Source organism: Cygnus atratus, chromosome 12, assembly GCF_013377495.2.
Source record: "Cygnus atratus isolate AKBS03 ecotype Queensland, Australia chromosome 12, CAtr_DNAZoo_HiC_assembly, whole genome shotgun sequence".
Classification (NCBI taxonomy): domain Eukaryota; kingdom Metazoa; phylum Chordata; class Aves; order Anseriformes; family Anatidae; genus Cygnus; species Cygnus atratus.
Window position 1 is genome coordinate 13,215,294 of NC_066373.1, and position 13,274 is coordinate 13,228,567.

The 13,274-nt window shown below is 54.5% G+C and overlaps 1 protein-coding gene across 1 annotated transcript in view; it reads right to left on the minus strand.

Annotated features, from left to right (window-relative positions):
* Nucleotides 1–12,963, minus strand: part of GLG1 (golgi glycoprotein 1) — a 70,190-nt gene extending 57,227 nt beyond the window's left edge. Inside the window, exon 1 of the mRNA XM_035543304.1 lies at nucleotides 12,640–12,963. Coding sequence (XP_035399197.1) covers nucleotides 12,640–12,963 — 324 coding nt within the window. The remainder of the gene's footprint in view (nucleotides 1–12,639) is intronic.
* Nucleotides 12,964–13,274: the final 311 nt, after the last annotated feature.

Below are 13,274 nucleotides of genomic sequence, written 5' to 3' on the forward strand. Positions count from 1 at the left end.
CGGCTTTGAACGACTTGCACCCGGCCTGGCACAGCAACACGCCCGCACATCCGAATTTAGCACCTAATTAAGCAGGTTTCTGAGCACAGCCACTGATACCCCAGGGCTGGGGACTGCCAGCTGTGCCACCACCTCTTCAGTAACGCCTGCAGCGATGGGTTTAACGCCAGGAGCCGGCCCGTCACGGGACAACCTGCTTTGGTTTCAGGCACCCAAGAGGCCGAGGGAAAGCTCAAAATTCAATTATGTTATCGGCCAGGGAATTACACAAAATTAAGCAGTAAATGATGAAAATCCTGTGCTATTACTGCAAAATAACTCATCGCTTTTGCTCCTACGAAGGCCAAAGGGCCAGGGCCTTTTCCCCACGTTCGCTGGGCTGACAGCAGAGCACGCAGCAGGACCCTCGCCAGGCATCCACTGAAACCACAGACGGGCTTTGCCTCTTCCCAAAGGGTTTTTGCAGCACATTTCAAGCCCCTTATAACGCTGCCCAGCCCAGCAGGGACTCCTCCTTCAGCACGGGGTCTGGGTGAGAAGGGCACCGACCAGAAAGCCTCAGTGGTTGCGAAGACCTGTCCGAACTCGATGCCCACGTTTTTGTCGCAGATCAACAGGGAGATGACAAGGGATCGCTCCCTTCGCTGCTGTGGTCATTTCCCAAAGTGGCCACGGGGCCAGGCGTGCCTCGTGCGAGCACAGGAGGGATAACTGCAGGAGGATTATTTATTACTTTTCCATTGTAAAAGAATAAAAGCAGTCTCCCACTGGACCCTGCTCAGGCTGGGTCTTGTCCTTGCACACCCACCAGCAGTGGGAGCGTTTCACCTGCTGATATCACCCAGCGCCTCGACCTGCGGGTGGGTTGTTTCACCTCCAGCCACGCTCGGACAGCCTCTTGCTGACAAAACGGGGAATTTTTGTTTCTTTTAAACCGTGAAACGAAGCAGATGAGTCAGGCACAAAAGCAACAACGCTAAATGCAAGATGAGGAGCTGGTGGTTTTCAGCAGGGTGGTTAGGTTATCTGCCAGAGGGGACGAGGGGGATTCTGCCCCTCCAGTCTCCCCCAACTCCCTGCAGAAGTCCAGGACCCAGCCGTGCTCCGCTCCCTCACCGTACTGGCTTCAGGTGACATCTCTGCGGGCTTCTTCCAAGTTCACGAACATGTTTGGGGTCTAACAAGAGAGCTTTAAGGCTGTTCGTACCTCTAACCGCCTGCCAGGCTCAATTCTGAAAAGCTCAGGGGCTCGGGATCTCTTTGTTCAGTGATCAGCTGCTGAATCCAGTGGGACCCAGCGGGACCCACCGAGGGTTTGGGATCTTCAGCAAGACCTGGGTGCTCGTGGCCGTTTCTAAGGCAGCACAACCCAGTGCCTGTTTACAGAGTGCTCCTCTTAATGCCACCACTTCTTTAAATAAGAAACATGCTTCTTCCCAAACCCCCGTGCCACCATTCGAAGCACGGGAAGGGGCAAGCCTTGGAGCGGTGCCCAAAGCCTCGGCGTGCCCTCATCGTCTGCTGTCACCAGCACCGCCACCGGCCGAGACCTGGGGCTGCAAGGGGCTGAGCACACGCAGCGGGAGCAGAGCCGAGCACCACGAGGAATTCGTGCAATAAAACCCGAAGAGGTGCTGCTGCTGCTGGGTTATCCTCCCCAATCCCGTGTCCACGCACACGTGGGAAGGCGCGAACAGCGAGCCCGTAACAGCGCCTGCCCGATTAGCTTTCACAGTTCACGTTTTTGGGAGTGTTTAAGGCTTCAGCTTCAAGTACTGATGGCCTCCAAATACATAAAGCCCCGGCAAACTGGAGTTCTACAGACCGAGCATCTCCAGTTGTTCTGATTATATGCAGAAAGTTTAAAATACATATAGCAGATTTTAAAAAAATAAATTTGCGAGCAGTTTGAGGTCTCTCCTGTGTATTGATCAAGAACTTAATAGAGTAATTAGCCGGGATTCATTAAAGCATGCCTTCCATTAGCCTCCCCAGTCATCTAATCTGAATTCATTTATGCAGCCGCGTGCCACAGGTGCAGAGCGCTCACCCCCTCCAGGCAGCCCCCAGGAGGGACACCTCGTCCTGCACCAGGGCTTCACCACGTCCTCGTCCCGTCGATCCAAATGGAGCCGAACCAATTCCTCTCCCCAACTTCGGCCGCCAGCTCTGGGGGCCTCGGCTCAGAGCTTGGTCTGTCCGAGGACGGCAACATCCAGAGGGCGAAGCAGGAGGGGCCGGCAGCCATTAGAAGCTTATTGCCCCTAAATTTAATTAGTTTCCATGAGTCAAATCAGTTGCCTAGACCCCAAATGTGCCCTGATTCGTGTTAATTGTATGCGGTGCTGAAAGCCAAGAGCAGATCGTGCCTCGGTTCTACCCCCAAATGTTAACACAAGCATCTCTCCCCAGTTTTCACCCATCGGCTCTGAGCTGGGCTGCTGAAGCTGCCTTCCCAAGGCGATTCTGTCCTTCCCCAGAGCACGACACAGCTTTCCAGGGAATGCTCTCATTCTAGTGCTCTGCTGAAGTTTTAATGTGTCTCCAAGACTGCATAAAACCGGGACAAGAACTACACAGCCAGCGCTGGCCACGGCACGCACACCTCAAGGGAAGGCTGGCCTTACAAACAGGGCTTTTGGAGAAGCACAGAAATTCCCAGGGAAGGTAAATCAGAACCTTGTGATCGCGTTCCCTGCCTGCCACGAGACCAAGTGCCCAGTTCAGAAAGGAAAAGCCTAAAAATGTGCGTAGTTAGCCCACCCCATTACCATTATCACTGCGTTAAAAGAGCACAAACCAAGCTTTCGATCACACGCGGTGCACACTCCCCGTCCTGAACGGCCGGACACATTCCCGAGACAACCCCTCCTTCAGAAGGCAGCATTAGAAACAGCGAGTGGGGCTGTAAGCAAACAATTTGAGAATGAATGAGGTGAATCGAGTGCCGTAAATCTTAGGGTGCAAGAGCTACATCTGGAACCTGAAAGCCACGCTGGACACATGGTGTTTTACCCCCAGAGTCTCTCTGACGTCCTCTCGCAGCAACTACGTTGAAATATCCTGAAGAGTGACTGGAGAGACCAGCTCCTCCATAAAAAGCCAAAAAAAAAAGATAATGCTGATAAAGAAATCCAAGCTAGAGCTGTTTCCCCTCATGGGAGAAGGGAAATCCCACAGTGATTTAGTCCCCAATCCAACTGGGGGCTCTCTTTAAATTACTTGCAATTCGCTGCACAGCTCAGAAAAATTTGGCTTAGGTTCACTAATAGGTTTTGTAAAAATTAAACACCTTAAAAAAACACAGCCCTTGATCACACGAAATAATTTGCGGTATGTCAGGCTATTCAAGCGCAAGCATGACTGGCAGGGCAGGGCTCCCCTCCACTCCACGGGCCTCTCTCCAGGGAGCAAGGGCTATTCCAACAACTTTTAGCCGTGTTTCCCTCAATAAGAGGGAAACTGAGAGGCTACAGACAAAGGGAACTCTTCATTTTGGTGGTGGCACGATGGAAAGCCTTCCCAACCTCCTGCCCTTCTGGAAGACTCAACTGATCCTACACCTCCTTCCAGGGCAAGAAGGAATCTATCGCTCTGTCACCCAGCCAAAACCATTAAGACTTCAAGACAAATACTCCCGTGGCCAAAATCCCAGCAATGTGCCACGCAATCCAAGCACTAAAAGGTTCTAACAGAAGCCTCCTATTTGCTTTTCTACAAAATCAGCCGCTCCTTCCAGCTACCGTGCTCATGTCATCAGGCCAAGCCCGTGACTTTTATCAGCACCAAAGGCTACCTCGCTCCATGGAGCGTTACAACCTGCTTCTAGGAAAACGAGAGCTTTGTGCACGAGACCAGGCTGGAGGAACAGCTCCTGTGCCTTGGAAAGACTCAATTAAGATTCGGCTAGCGTGGCCTTGGTTTGACACATGAAAAACAACAAATACAACAAATTCCACGCTAAAGGAAAAAGAAGAGCATCCACCTTTGCTGTTGAGCATGGCCATGAAGTGGAGAGGAGGGGACCCTCGGCACCATCCCTCTCCCCAACGCTTTCCAGAGAGGCAGGAGCAGCAGGGGAACAGCCGAGCTCGCTTCTCCAGGTGACTCGGGGTTAGCAGCATGCACAGAAGGAAGCTCGCTGTGAAAGCCCTGGGTTTGTGCCTGTGCAAAGCACACCCGAAGCAGCACTACCAGCGGCTGGGATCCACGTCGATGCGGCGTTGCTCAGGGCGCAACAAAGCACGGAGCTCGGCAGGTGCAGCAGCGAGCAGCTCTCCACCCGCTGCCCAAACGTCACCCGTGGGCAGCGTTCCTAGGGCCGAGCCATCGCTTCACCACCTTTCAGAGATGACCTCCTGCCTCATCTCATTTTATGGCTTTTAATGCTACGACAGAGCGTGCACCAGGCCAGCAAAGAGCTGAAGGAAAGCCATGCCAAGCCCCAGAAGGGCTGCTCAGAAGTGCTTCCAGCAGCGCGGCTCCCAAGGTAGTGCACTGCAATATCAGGCTGGCTCCTCGGGGTTATTTTTAAGTGCTTCCTGAGAACAAAAGTTCAGTTCGGAAAGGCTCTTCTGGCCCAATTTAAGAACAGAGCAATCAAAGCATATGAAATACTCTGCCTTAAACTTGAAACAATAACGTTTTGAGGTTACAGAGAGGATCTCAACCACGTGAGTATCTAAGGGCTGTGGGTTACTCTCTTCCCTTGATTTTAAGGCCTTCCTTTTTACTATTCTGCTTGGATGGCTCAGGATTACATTCACAGAGGTGGGTTTTTGTTTGTTAAGGCAAATCTCTGACCTCCTCACATCTCAGCCCCAAAGCAGTGGCCCAACGAGGCAGAGCACCAGGGTCACAGACCAAGCCCAGCTCCCTGCAGAACAAGGAGCACTTCAGGATGGCAACAGCACGCTGCCGTGTTATCTGGAGTTATCCCCGTTACCCAGCCGTAAGCCACAGGAAGGACTTCACCCATCTCCATGTCCTGGGCCCTTTCAGACAGCACACCGGTTCCTCTGAAAGAGAAATCCAGGTTTGCTGCTCCTGTAGCACCACAAAGGCAGGCAGAGCTCTCCAGCATTCTTGTAAAGTTTTCAGAAATCGTCTTCTGCAAGTATTCAACCTGTGAACCCTCGGGTTGGTACAAGACAACATTTGTTAAACAACCTTTAAAGGCATCACAACATCACGACGGAATTCACTGGGACGCCTCAAGGGAGGGAAGTATTTGGGAAGAGCTGCCACACGAGAAGAGTCTCAGTTCCATCAGCTCTCTCCCCAGCAGAAGGAGCTCAGAATACAGCTTTCTGCCACGGGACGCTGGAAGAGTTCCCAAATGCCTGGAGGAGGGCTGGGAGCCAAAGCCCTGGGGCTTGTTGCATGCTTTTCTTCCCTATGCAGGTCTCACCTGGGAGCTGCTCAGAGAAACGACGCAGCCTCAGAGCACGTGAATTGGGTTTGATGTGGAGAGCCCAAGCCTCAGTCCTGCTCGAGCCAGAACAGACGCGACGCTAGTCGAGGATACCACGCACTGCTGCGGGCTGGGACGGGAGGATTTTCGGTGATGGCTCGTCATGTGGGGAAAAGGGAAAAGCCTCACACCACACTTCTGTCCGATGCCGTGTTGGGATTTCTTGAGACAGGCCCAACGCTGTCCTTGCTCACTTCACAAAACGTGGGGAGGACCCGTGCCATAAATCAGTGTTTTGGCTTCTTCTGCTTTAAGCAACAACTTGATCTGGCTAAGTATAAACAACAGGAGTGAAGATGGCTGCCTGGAGGCTGAGAAATAAGCCATGTTGCCACTTCCACGAGACCTTCGATTCCTGCTGCAGACAGGGACTCAGGCAGCTGTTCTCCAGCCACGACTGCCACCGAGCATCACCTAACCGCGTTTCCCCCTGATAAGCGCTGACCTGAAATCCCGCTGAATCCCTGCCTGAAAAGCAGGCACTTGCAGAAAATCCATGTTTAAAGCAGAAAAAACGGATTATTAAGGTTCCCACAAGACACCTCCCATCGCGACCGCACTACAGCACAGTGAATTTCCCCTGTCCCACGCCGGCTGACGAGCTTTCCCCGCGCGGTGCTCCACGCGACTCGTTAGGAGCACGGCTCCAGTCGCCAGCCATGAAATGGAAATCGGAGACTTCTCCGTGCTTCTTTAATGATGCTAGCCATGACAGACAGGAGACTGAGCCTTCGTTCGGAAGGCTGGCAGCAAGAAAGGCTGTGCCAGCGTACCTGGTGCTTGTGCGTCAGCTCCCGAGGCTTCGGCGAGGTCCGGCAGGTGCCACAAGGGCCAGCAGCTGTGCAGCAGCAGCAGCAGCCCCAGCCTGCCACCCAGCACGTGTCTCAAACACCCAAACACCACGAGCACAGTGCTTGTGGCACTGATTCTGAACTGACAGCCAAAAAAACAAGGGGGCACCCCTCGGGTTACGTGAAGAGCAGCAGAGAACGCTTGCCAAGCACGACTCCTGGCCAACAGCTCTGCCTGCACTCACTTGCGGCAGCGGGCTCCAGGTCACAACTGGCCTGTCCAAATCCTACAATACAAGGATTGCACCACCATCCACTTCTTTAGACCCACAGGTATAAAGGACAGGCCACGCACAGGGACAGAAACCAAACTGATAACAATAATTTACTTGAACCTTCTTCCAGATATTACTTCAACTCAGCCAGAGACCCATACGATGGAAGTTGACTCAGCTCAAGTCAAGTCTGGACCGTTACAGAAAGTTTACGAGCCGGGCAGCTTTTCTTTTTTCTTTTTAATTCCACCACAAGTTTTTTGTAGGGCAATTACTTCATCCCTTCAGAGAAGGCACGCTCTGCTGAGCTTGCTTTGCCGCTCGCTTGGTGGAAAGCGTTTTACCAGGCACTGACAGGACAGTCTAGAAGAGTCTCAATTATCAAACTACTGAGCACGAGGAAGACCAGTGAAGTCTCCCGTTAAAACCCAACAGATCTAGCACCAGATTACAGACAGGTATTTGGGGTGGGTTAGGCATTTTGTTTTAAAACAGAACCCAGCACATTTGCCTGAATAATTCCGCATGGCAGGGCTGCAATAGCCATTGTGGACGTTCACCTCCCCAGTGTAAGCTCAGCGCTCAGTTGTACCAACGGAGCCGGCTGCCATCTCCGGGAGGGACTCGATCTCCCCAGGATCAAAGAACTATGAGAAGCGTTTCACAGACATGCACCACTCTTGTCACTGCAATAGCTGAAAGCACTGCGAGCACGTAGAGCGAGGCTCAGTACATCAAATCCTACCTTTTTGTCACTTCAGTTGTTCTTAATATTTCGTTTGCATCTTTGCCCAAAAGAACTGCAGCAAACAAACATCCCTGTCCTGGTGTCGGCATGATTAACGTGCATTTGTCCCTGTGCTACCTGACAAAGAGGGACCGGATGCCTACCAGTAGTCTTAAACCCCATAAGCTGGTGCCTGGGGAAGAGAGATCTCTGCTCCTGACCCTACCCAGCGCCACGGGTACCGCGAACCGAACACCCAGAAACTGAGAGGACCCTGCGATGACAAAGCCAGCAGCCAGCAGACCTGATTATTTTTTTAAGTGCCATAGCAACCAACTTCACAGAGCTTAAAACTAAATTAGAAGATGAAAAAGTTATTCTGAAGCTAGATTTAAAATGAAAAGGTAATTACCTAGACCTTTTATCCATCCAATTCTTTCCCTTTTTTTAATCAGGAAGAATACCTGCAAGGCTTTTTCAGAAGCAAGCACACACTTTCCAACAGACCGAGACAAGCGGAGGCCCACCAAGAAAGCGGTGCTCACGTGCTGGGAAGCTGCTCCATGGAGAACAAACATCTGGACAGCATCCCTGTACCAGAAACACGGCACACGGCTTGCCTGGAAACTCTTCCTTCAAACCTTCTGGTTCCAAACGTGACATCCTCAAGCAGAAGGGGCTGTAAGCGGGGGGGAAAAACCACCCGTACCCGGCCCTACTGCCGTCACCGAGCCTCGGATCTGCCACACACCTGCCTAGCGGGCTGACATCGTCACCTCTGTCACCAGACCATGGCACGGCTCGCTCAGCCCGTGCTCGGAGGCACGCTGCCTTCAGATCCTCTGTTCGCCTGCTCCATTTCTCCTTCCATACGTCCCCGATACTCAGGGCTGCGGCAGGCCAGAAACACCAGCTCCCTGGAGGACGGAGGCTGGTAAGATAATCCTTTTTATTAAACCAAACATCCCAGGCCAAACCAACTCGCGAGCAAAGCGCAGGACCCGAGCCAGCCCCGAGACCAGAGCGCCCACCTTGGTGGGGACGCGTGGCAGTGTAAAAGGGGCGAGGAGCCACGCGGCTGCTCGGGGACCAGAGCCAGCCCACGCCGGGCTCTCAAGGACCGCTGCACCCCACGGGAAGCCAAGGGCAGATGCCGAAGGCATCCCCATCACAAACAAGACCGCTGAAGTGTGTTTAAGGTTTCACTGGAAGACGTGACCATAAAAGCCTGGAGTAACTCGGGCTCGTAGTACCTGGGCACGTGGAAAGATTGGGACCACAGAACAGAACCGTGGCTCCTCACGGTTAAGGAGCCAGCCCAGGAGAAAAGCTGCAGCGTTCCAGCCTCACCTCCATCATTTTCTTTTGCTGGTGCTCATTGTTTTTCCAAACCTTACCCTTCCTGATCCCCTCCTCCCGGGCCAAACCGCTCCCTTCTTTCGCCTTTGGAGGATCCATCTCCCCTGCACGGACTTTGGGAGGAGGAGGAACCATCCCAAAGGTCCAAATCAACTTGCACCCACCACAAACCACCAGAAATTCTTCGTCAAGTCCAGCTGGAGGCCGAATGCCACCTGGAGATTCCCAATATGGGGACAGGGGCTTCCCCTCATACAGCATCTAGCATCCAGCTCTGATCCTGTAATTAATTCACTCTCTCAAATTAGCTCAACTTCAGCTGCTGGAAAGAACCATCCCTGCGCCCCTTAAGGATGTGGGAGTCCCTGGATCCCGTGCCCTGCACGGGTAGCTCTGAACCACCACCAGGTCCAACAGCCCTTAGAAAAAAGGGACAGGGGAAGCAAAGCCCTCGGCAAGGCTTAAGGTACATTTTCCAGGTTTCTGATCATCGCCTTAAAAACAATCCCTTTGTGTGCTGATGTCTGAAGCTGATGATCCTGCTGTAGGCACTGCCGGAGCAACGCCAAAGAGCAAGCCTGAAGTAGCTGGGAAACAATCACCCTTACGGCTTTAGGATTGGCCTCCCTTGTCCTTAACCCATCCCCAACACCAAAAGAGACGTGTTTTTCCCCAAAAAGCAGAGCATTTCAGCCCAGTTACCCCGTCCCTGCCATAAGGGTGCTACCAAAGAAGCCGATCCCCTCCGGATGAAGCGACCCAAACCCCGAGGGCTTGTCCCACCTCCACCGCGACCCTTTGAGCTCAACAAAAACGATTTAGCCTTCTCCCACATTAAAATTACACCGGTGGATGTGCATTGTTATTGCTAGCCCACACAAATGCTTTAAATATATATATATATATATATATTTTTACAAGTGCAATGCTCAACAATCACGACAACGAGTTAGCTCGCTGATTACTCAGACCTAAGATGCCTCAACAGTAAAATTATGCTAATAAACCAGTATAGTGCTTCCCTGGCTAAGGTATTTCCATACTTGCTAATGTTTCCTACCTCAAAAATCAACAACTCGGTCATGCTTTAAATGCAAATCATCATTAAACATGAAAAGAAACTCACCTGGCAAATACGTTAATATTTCATGGGCTTATTTCTACTAGAACCACCGTGAAAATTAGCTTAATGGGCAGCTCGTAAAGGAGAGCTCCAAGCTGCAGCCTTCACGCTCAGTGACAGGCAGGCTCTGAAGTCTCCCTAGAAGCAGGCTGGCAACGGGAATCGCTTGGAAAAACACTCTTTAAAACACAATTTTGAAAAACAAGTGCACGCAGCACCCCTCTTCCACTCTTTCCATGTCTCAGCATGAAATTGCTCAGATGAAAACAAAACTCTGACGGCAACGTTTAAGTAACTCCAAACAGCAACGTACCCGGCACGCAAATCACTTGAAGGAGAGGAAAAACGTACCCAGAAAATTCACCCGAACGTGCGATGCTGATTGTATTTGCTGATTACCACGACGTTTAAGCTGGCAGGCTCAGACCGCTCCATGCTGCGGGTCAGGAGCAGCCTTGCGCCGCTCTGCCAGGAGAGGAGAGCAGGGAGAGCAAGGGGAAGCTCTGTTCTCGGGTTTCAGGCAGCTGAACCACCTGGAGTGCAGCAGGTCCCGCGCTGCACCCCTTTAGCACTTCCTTGGCTTTGTAGAAGTATTTGAAGTCAGTCTGATGTTTGGTGGGTTTTTTTTTTTTTTGAAAGAATTTTAAAAATACGCAGTGCTTAACTACCTGTGTTAAGAATGCTTCAAATCGACAGGCTACAAGTAACCTCTCGGAGCCAGAACTTTAAAACGCAACGTTTGGGTTTTTTGACAGCTCTACCTTGTTTCTAGGTTATTTTCTTTGCTAAGTATCTATCGGTTACACAGCTTCTCTCAGCATTCACGCTGCAACCCATCAACCAGAAACTCATGAATCTCACGATCGGCCAGCAGAGACAAGGGAAGGACGTGCCCCGAGGCGGCAGATACCAGAACCACACGCCCATGGCGTTCACACAGGCCACCAAAACAAGTCACCCCATTCATCTGCAGGCTATGAACTCTAAAGAAAGGTTTCAGGAAGCTACTTCCCCTGATTACTCTGGTTTTAGAGTAGCTTTGCTACTCCGTACCACACTATTAAGGGGGGGGGGGGGGGGGGGGGGAAGGTGACCCTCTCAGTACTGCTCCCAGTTCCAAACTGGAAGTTTCTCCACTTCAGAGGAACTTTTCCAACAAGAGAAACAAAACCATCTGAAGAGCCATGAAGAAGGCTGCTGCCTTTTGCTACAGCCCAACTTTTTTTTTAACCAGGCTCCAAAAACTTCGGCTTGTCATCGCTCTCCCCCCCCATCAGACGGGACTGCCACGCTTCAGGCGCTGCCCACGCCAGCTGCCACATGCCCTGGGTAAGAACGAGAAGTTTTTCCGACGGGAGTAACAGCTGAAATACCACTTGGTTCCTCAGCTGCTGCCTCCGGCACAAAGAAAACCCCGAGGGGATGCCTGGCCCGTCCCACCCCACGTGCAGCCCAACATTTACGAGCAGGGGCTCCTTTGGGGAGAAACCTCAGCCCGAAAGCACCCCAACGTGTCCCACCGCTGCCTGGGACGTCGCCCCCGGAGGAAAAGGAAAACCACAAGCAGGCACAGCACCGAGAGCGCGGAGCCTTCACGAGAAGCGCAGCACCAACCCGGGCTCCTACCTGCTGAAACGAAGCACGACGCCAGGCACCCCTCCGGCACCCCCAGAGCCCCTTTAACTCCGTAGAGCAGCCAAACCATCCCAGCAGAGAGCTGGTGAACAGCACCGCTGAGAGGTCCTGTGCACTAAAATGGCTGAAAACCAATAAGCACTGGGAGCATGAGGGAAAAAAAAAAAAAAAGAAGGGAGGAGCCACACAATTGGAAAGAAAGGAATAACAAGGGCTCGTCTTTTGGCAGGCGGCTCGCTCGTGAGGCACCTCCTGCAACCCAGACACCGAGAGGGGCTCGGGGACGGCGCCTCCCTGCAAAGGGCCCCGAAGCCCCCGGCAGGCACCGGCACGGGGCGAGGTGTTCCTGCAGCAAACCCCGAACGCTTCGTGACCCTGGTAGGCTCAGGCATCAGGGCTCGTTCAGAATATTTGCTGTCGGTGCCTTGCACGTCCAAAATTAAACCCAAAGTTGGATTAAAAACCAAAACCAGGTTCTTTGGGGATTTTAAGCCAGGAATAATCACCGGCTGCCCGCTTCGAGGCTCCCCTCAGTGACAGTAGCCATCAAGTCGCTGCCATCTGCTGTCTCCAAAATAACGGGTGAGAAACGAGCAGTTTTTCCCCGGAACACATCCCTGCTTGCTCAAAGACTGTTAAAACAGACCTGGCCTGTCGTTCTCGGACTTGACAGAAGGGAAACCAAAAACTCGGCAGCGGCACCATCCTCCGCTCACCAAAAACGACCCTCCACAGCCTCCAAACCCAACCAGAGCCTCCGAGGAGCGGGATGGTGAATGGGGCCAGAAACCACCCCGGGACAGCAGCGATGCTGGGGGGCCGCTCCTCTGCCTCCCTGCAAAGGGGCCCTGAGCCACGACCCCCTTACACCCCCTGGCGTGGGGGCAGAGGTGACGGACCCCGCTCCGCGCAGGACCTCTGCCTGCGGGTGGGGACCCCCAGAGACCCCCAGGACCCCAAAAGACCCACCAGGACCCCTCAGCGCCCCTCTGAGGGCCCTCAGGGACCCCCCTGGAGAACCCCAGAGAATCCCTGAGGGCTCCAGCGACCCCCTCAGCGCCCCCTGAAGCCCCCCAGCGCCCCCCCCAGCCCCAGCACCGCAGCTAGGGGTCCCCTCGGAGTCAATTTAATCCCCGCAGCCCGGTTCCGCCGCGGGGCCGGTGCCGAGAGGCGGCTGCCTGCTCCCCCCCCCCGCCCCCCGAGCCCCCCGCTCTTTGTTCGCCGCCTCCTCCGAGGCCGCCGCGCCGGGCCCTCACCTCGCGGACGTCCTGCAGGCACTCGAGCACGGCCAGGTTGTTGGCCCAGCTGTGCTTGGAGCACAGCCGCACCACGTCCTCGCGGCACACCGCCTCCTCCGACAGCTTCCACCCGCCGCCGGAGCCCCCGCCGCCGCTGCGGGGCCCCCGCGGGCCGCCCGCCGCCGCCGCCACCGCCGCCGCCGCTCCCCCCGGCCCCGGCAGGGCCCCTCCGGGCGCGGGGGGAGCCCCCGGGGCCGGCCCGGCCGCCGCCGCCGCCAGCGCCAGGAGCAGGAGGAGCGCGGGGCCCGGCCCGCGGCCCCGGACACGTCCGCACGGCGCCATCTTGGGTCCGCCACCGCCGGCGCGCCCCGCACGGCCCGGCCCGCCCCGCACGCACCGGCACGCCCCCGGCGGGGTGGGCTACGCGGCGCGGTGACGTCACCGCCGCGCGGCACGCCCCCTGGGGGGGGTCCGCTTGGCCCCGCCCACCCGGCGCCCACCCGGCGCTCCCCCGCCCGGCCGCCATGATGGGTCCCAGCAGCAGTGTCCCAGGACCACTGACAGTGGTTGCCCCAGCCCTCCAGCTGGTCCAACCGCCCCCTCCCACCCATGTCACCCACCGAACCACGTCCCTAAGCACCACGTCCAACCTC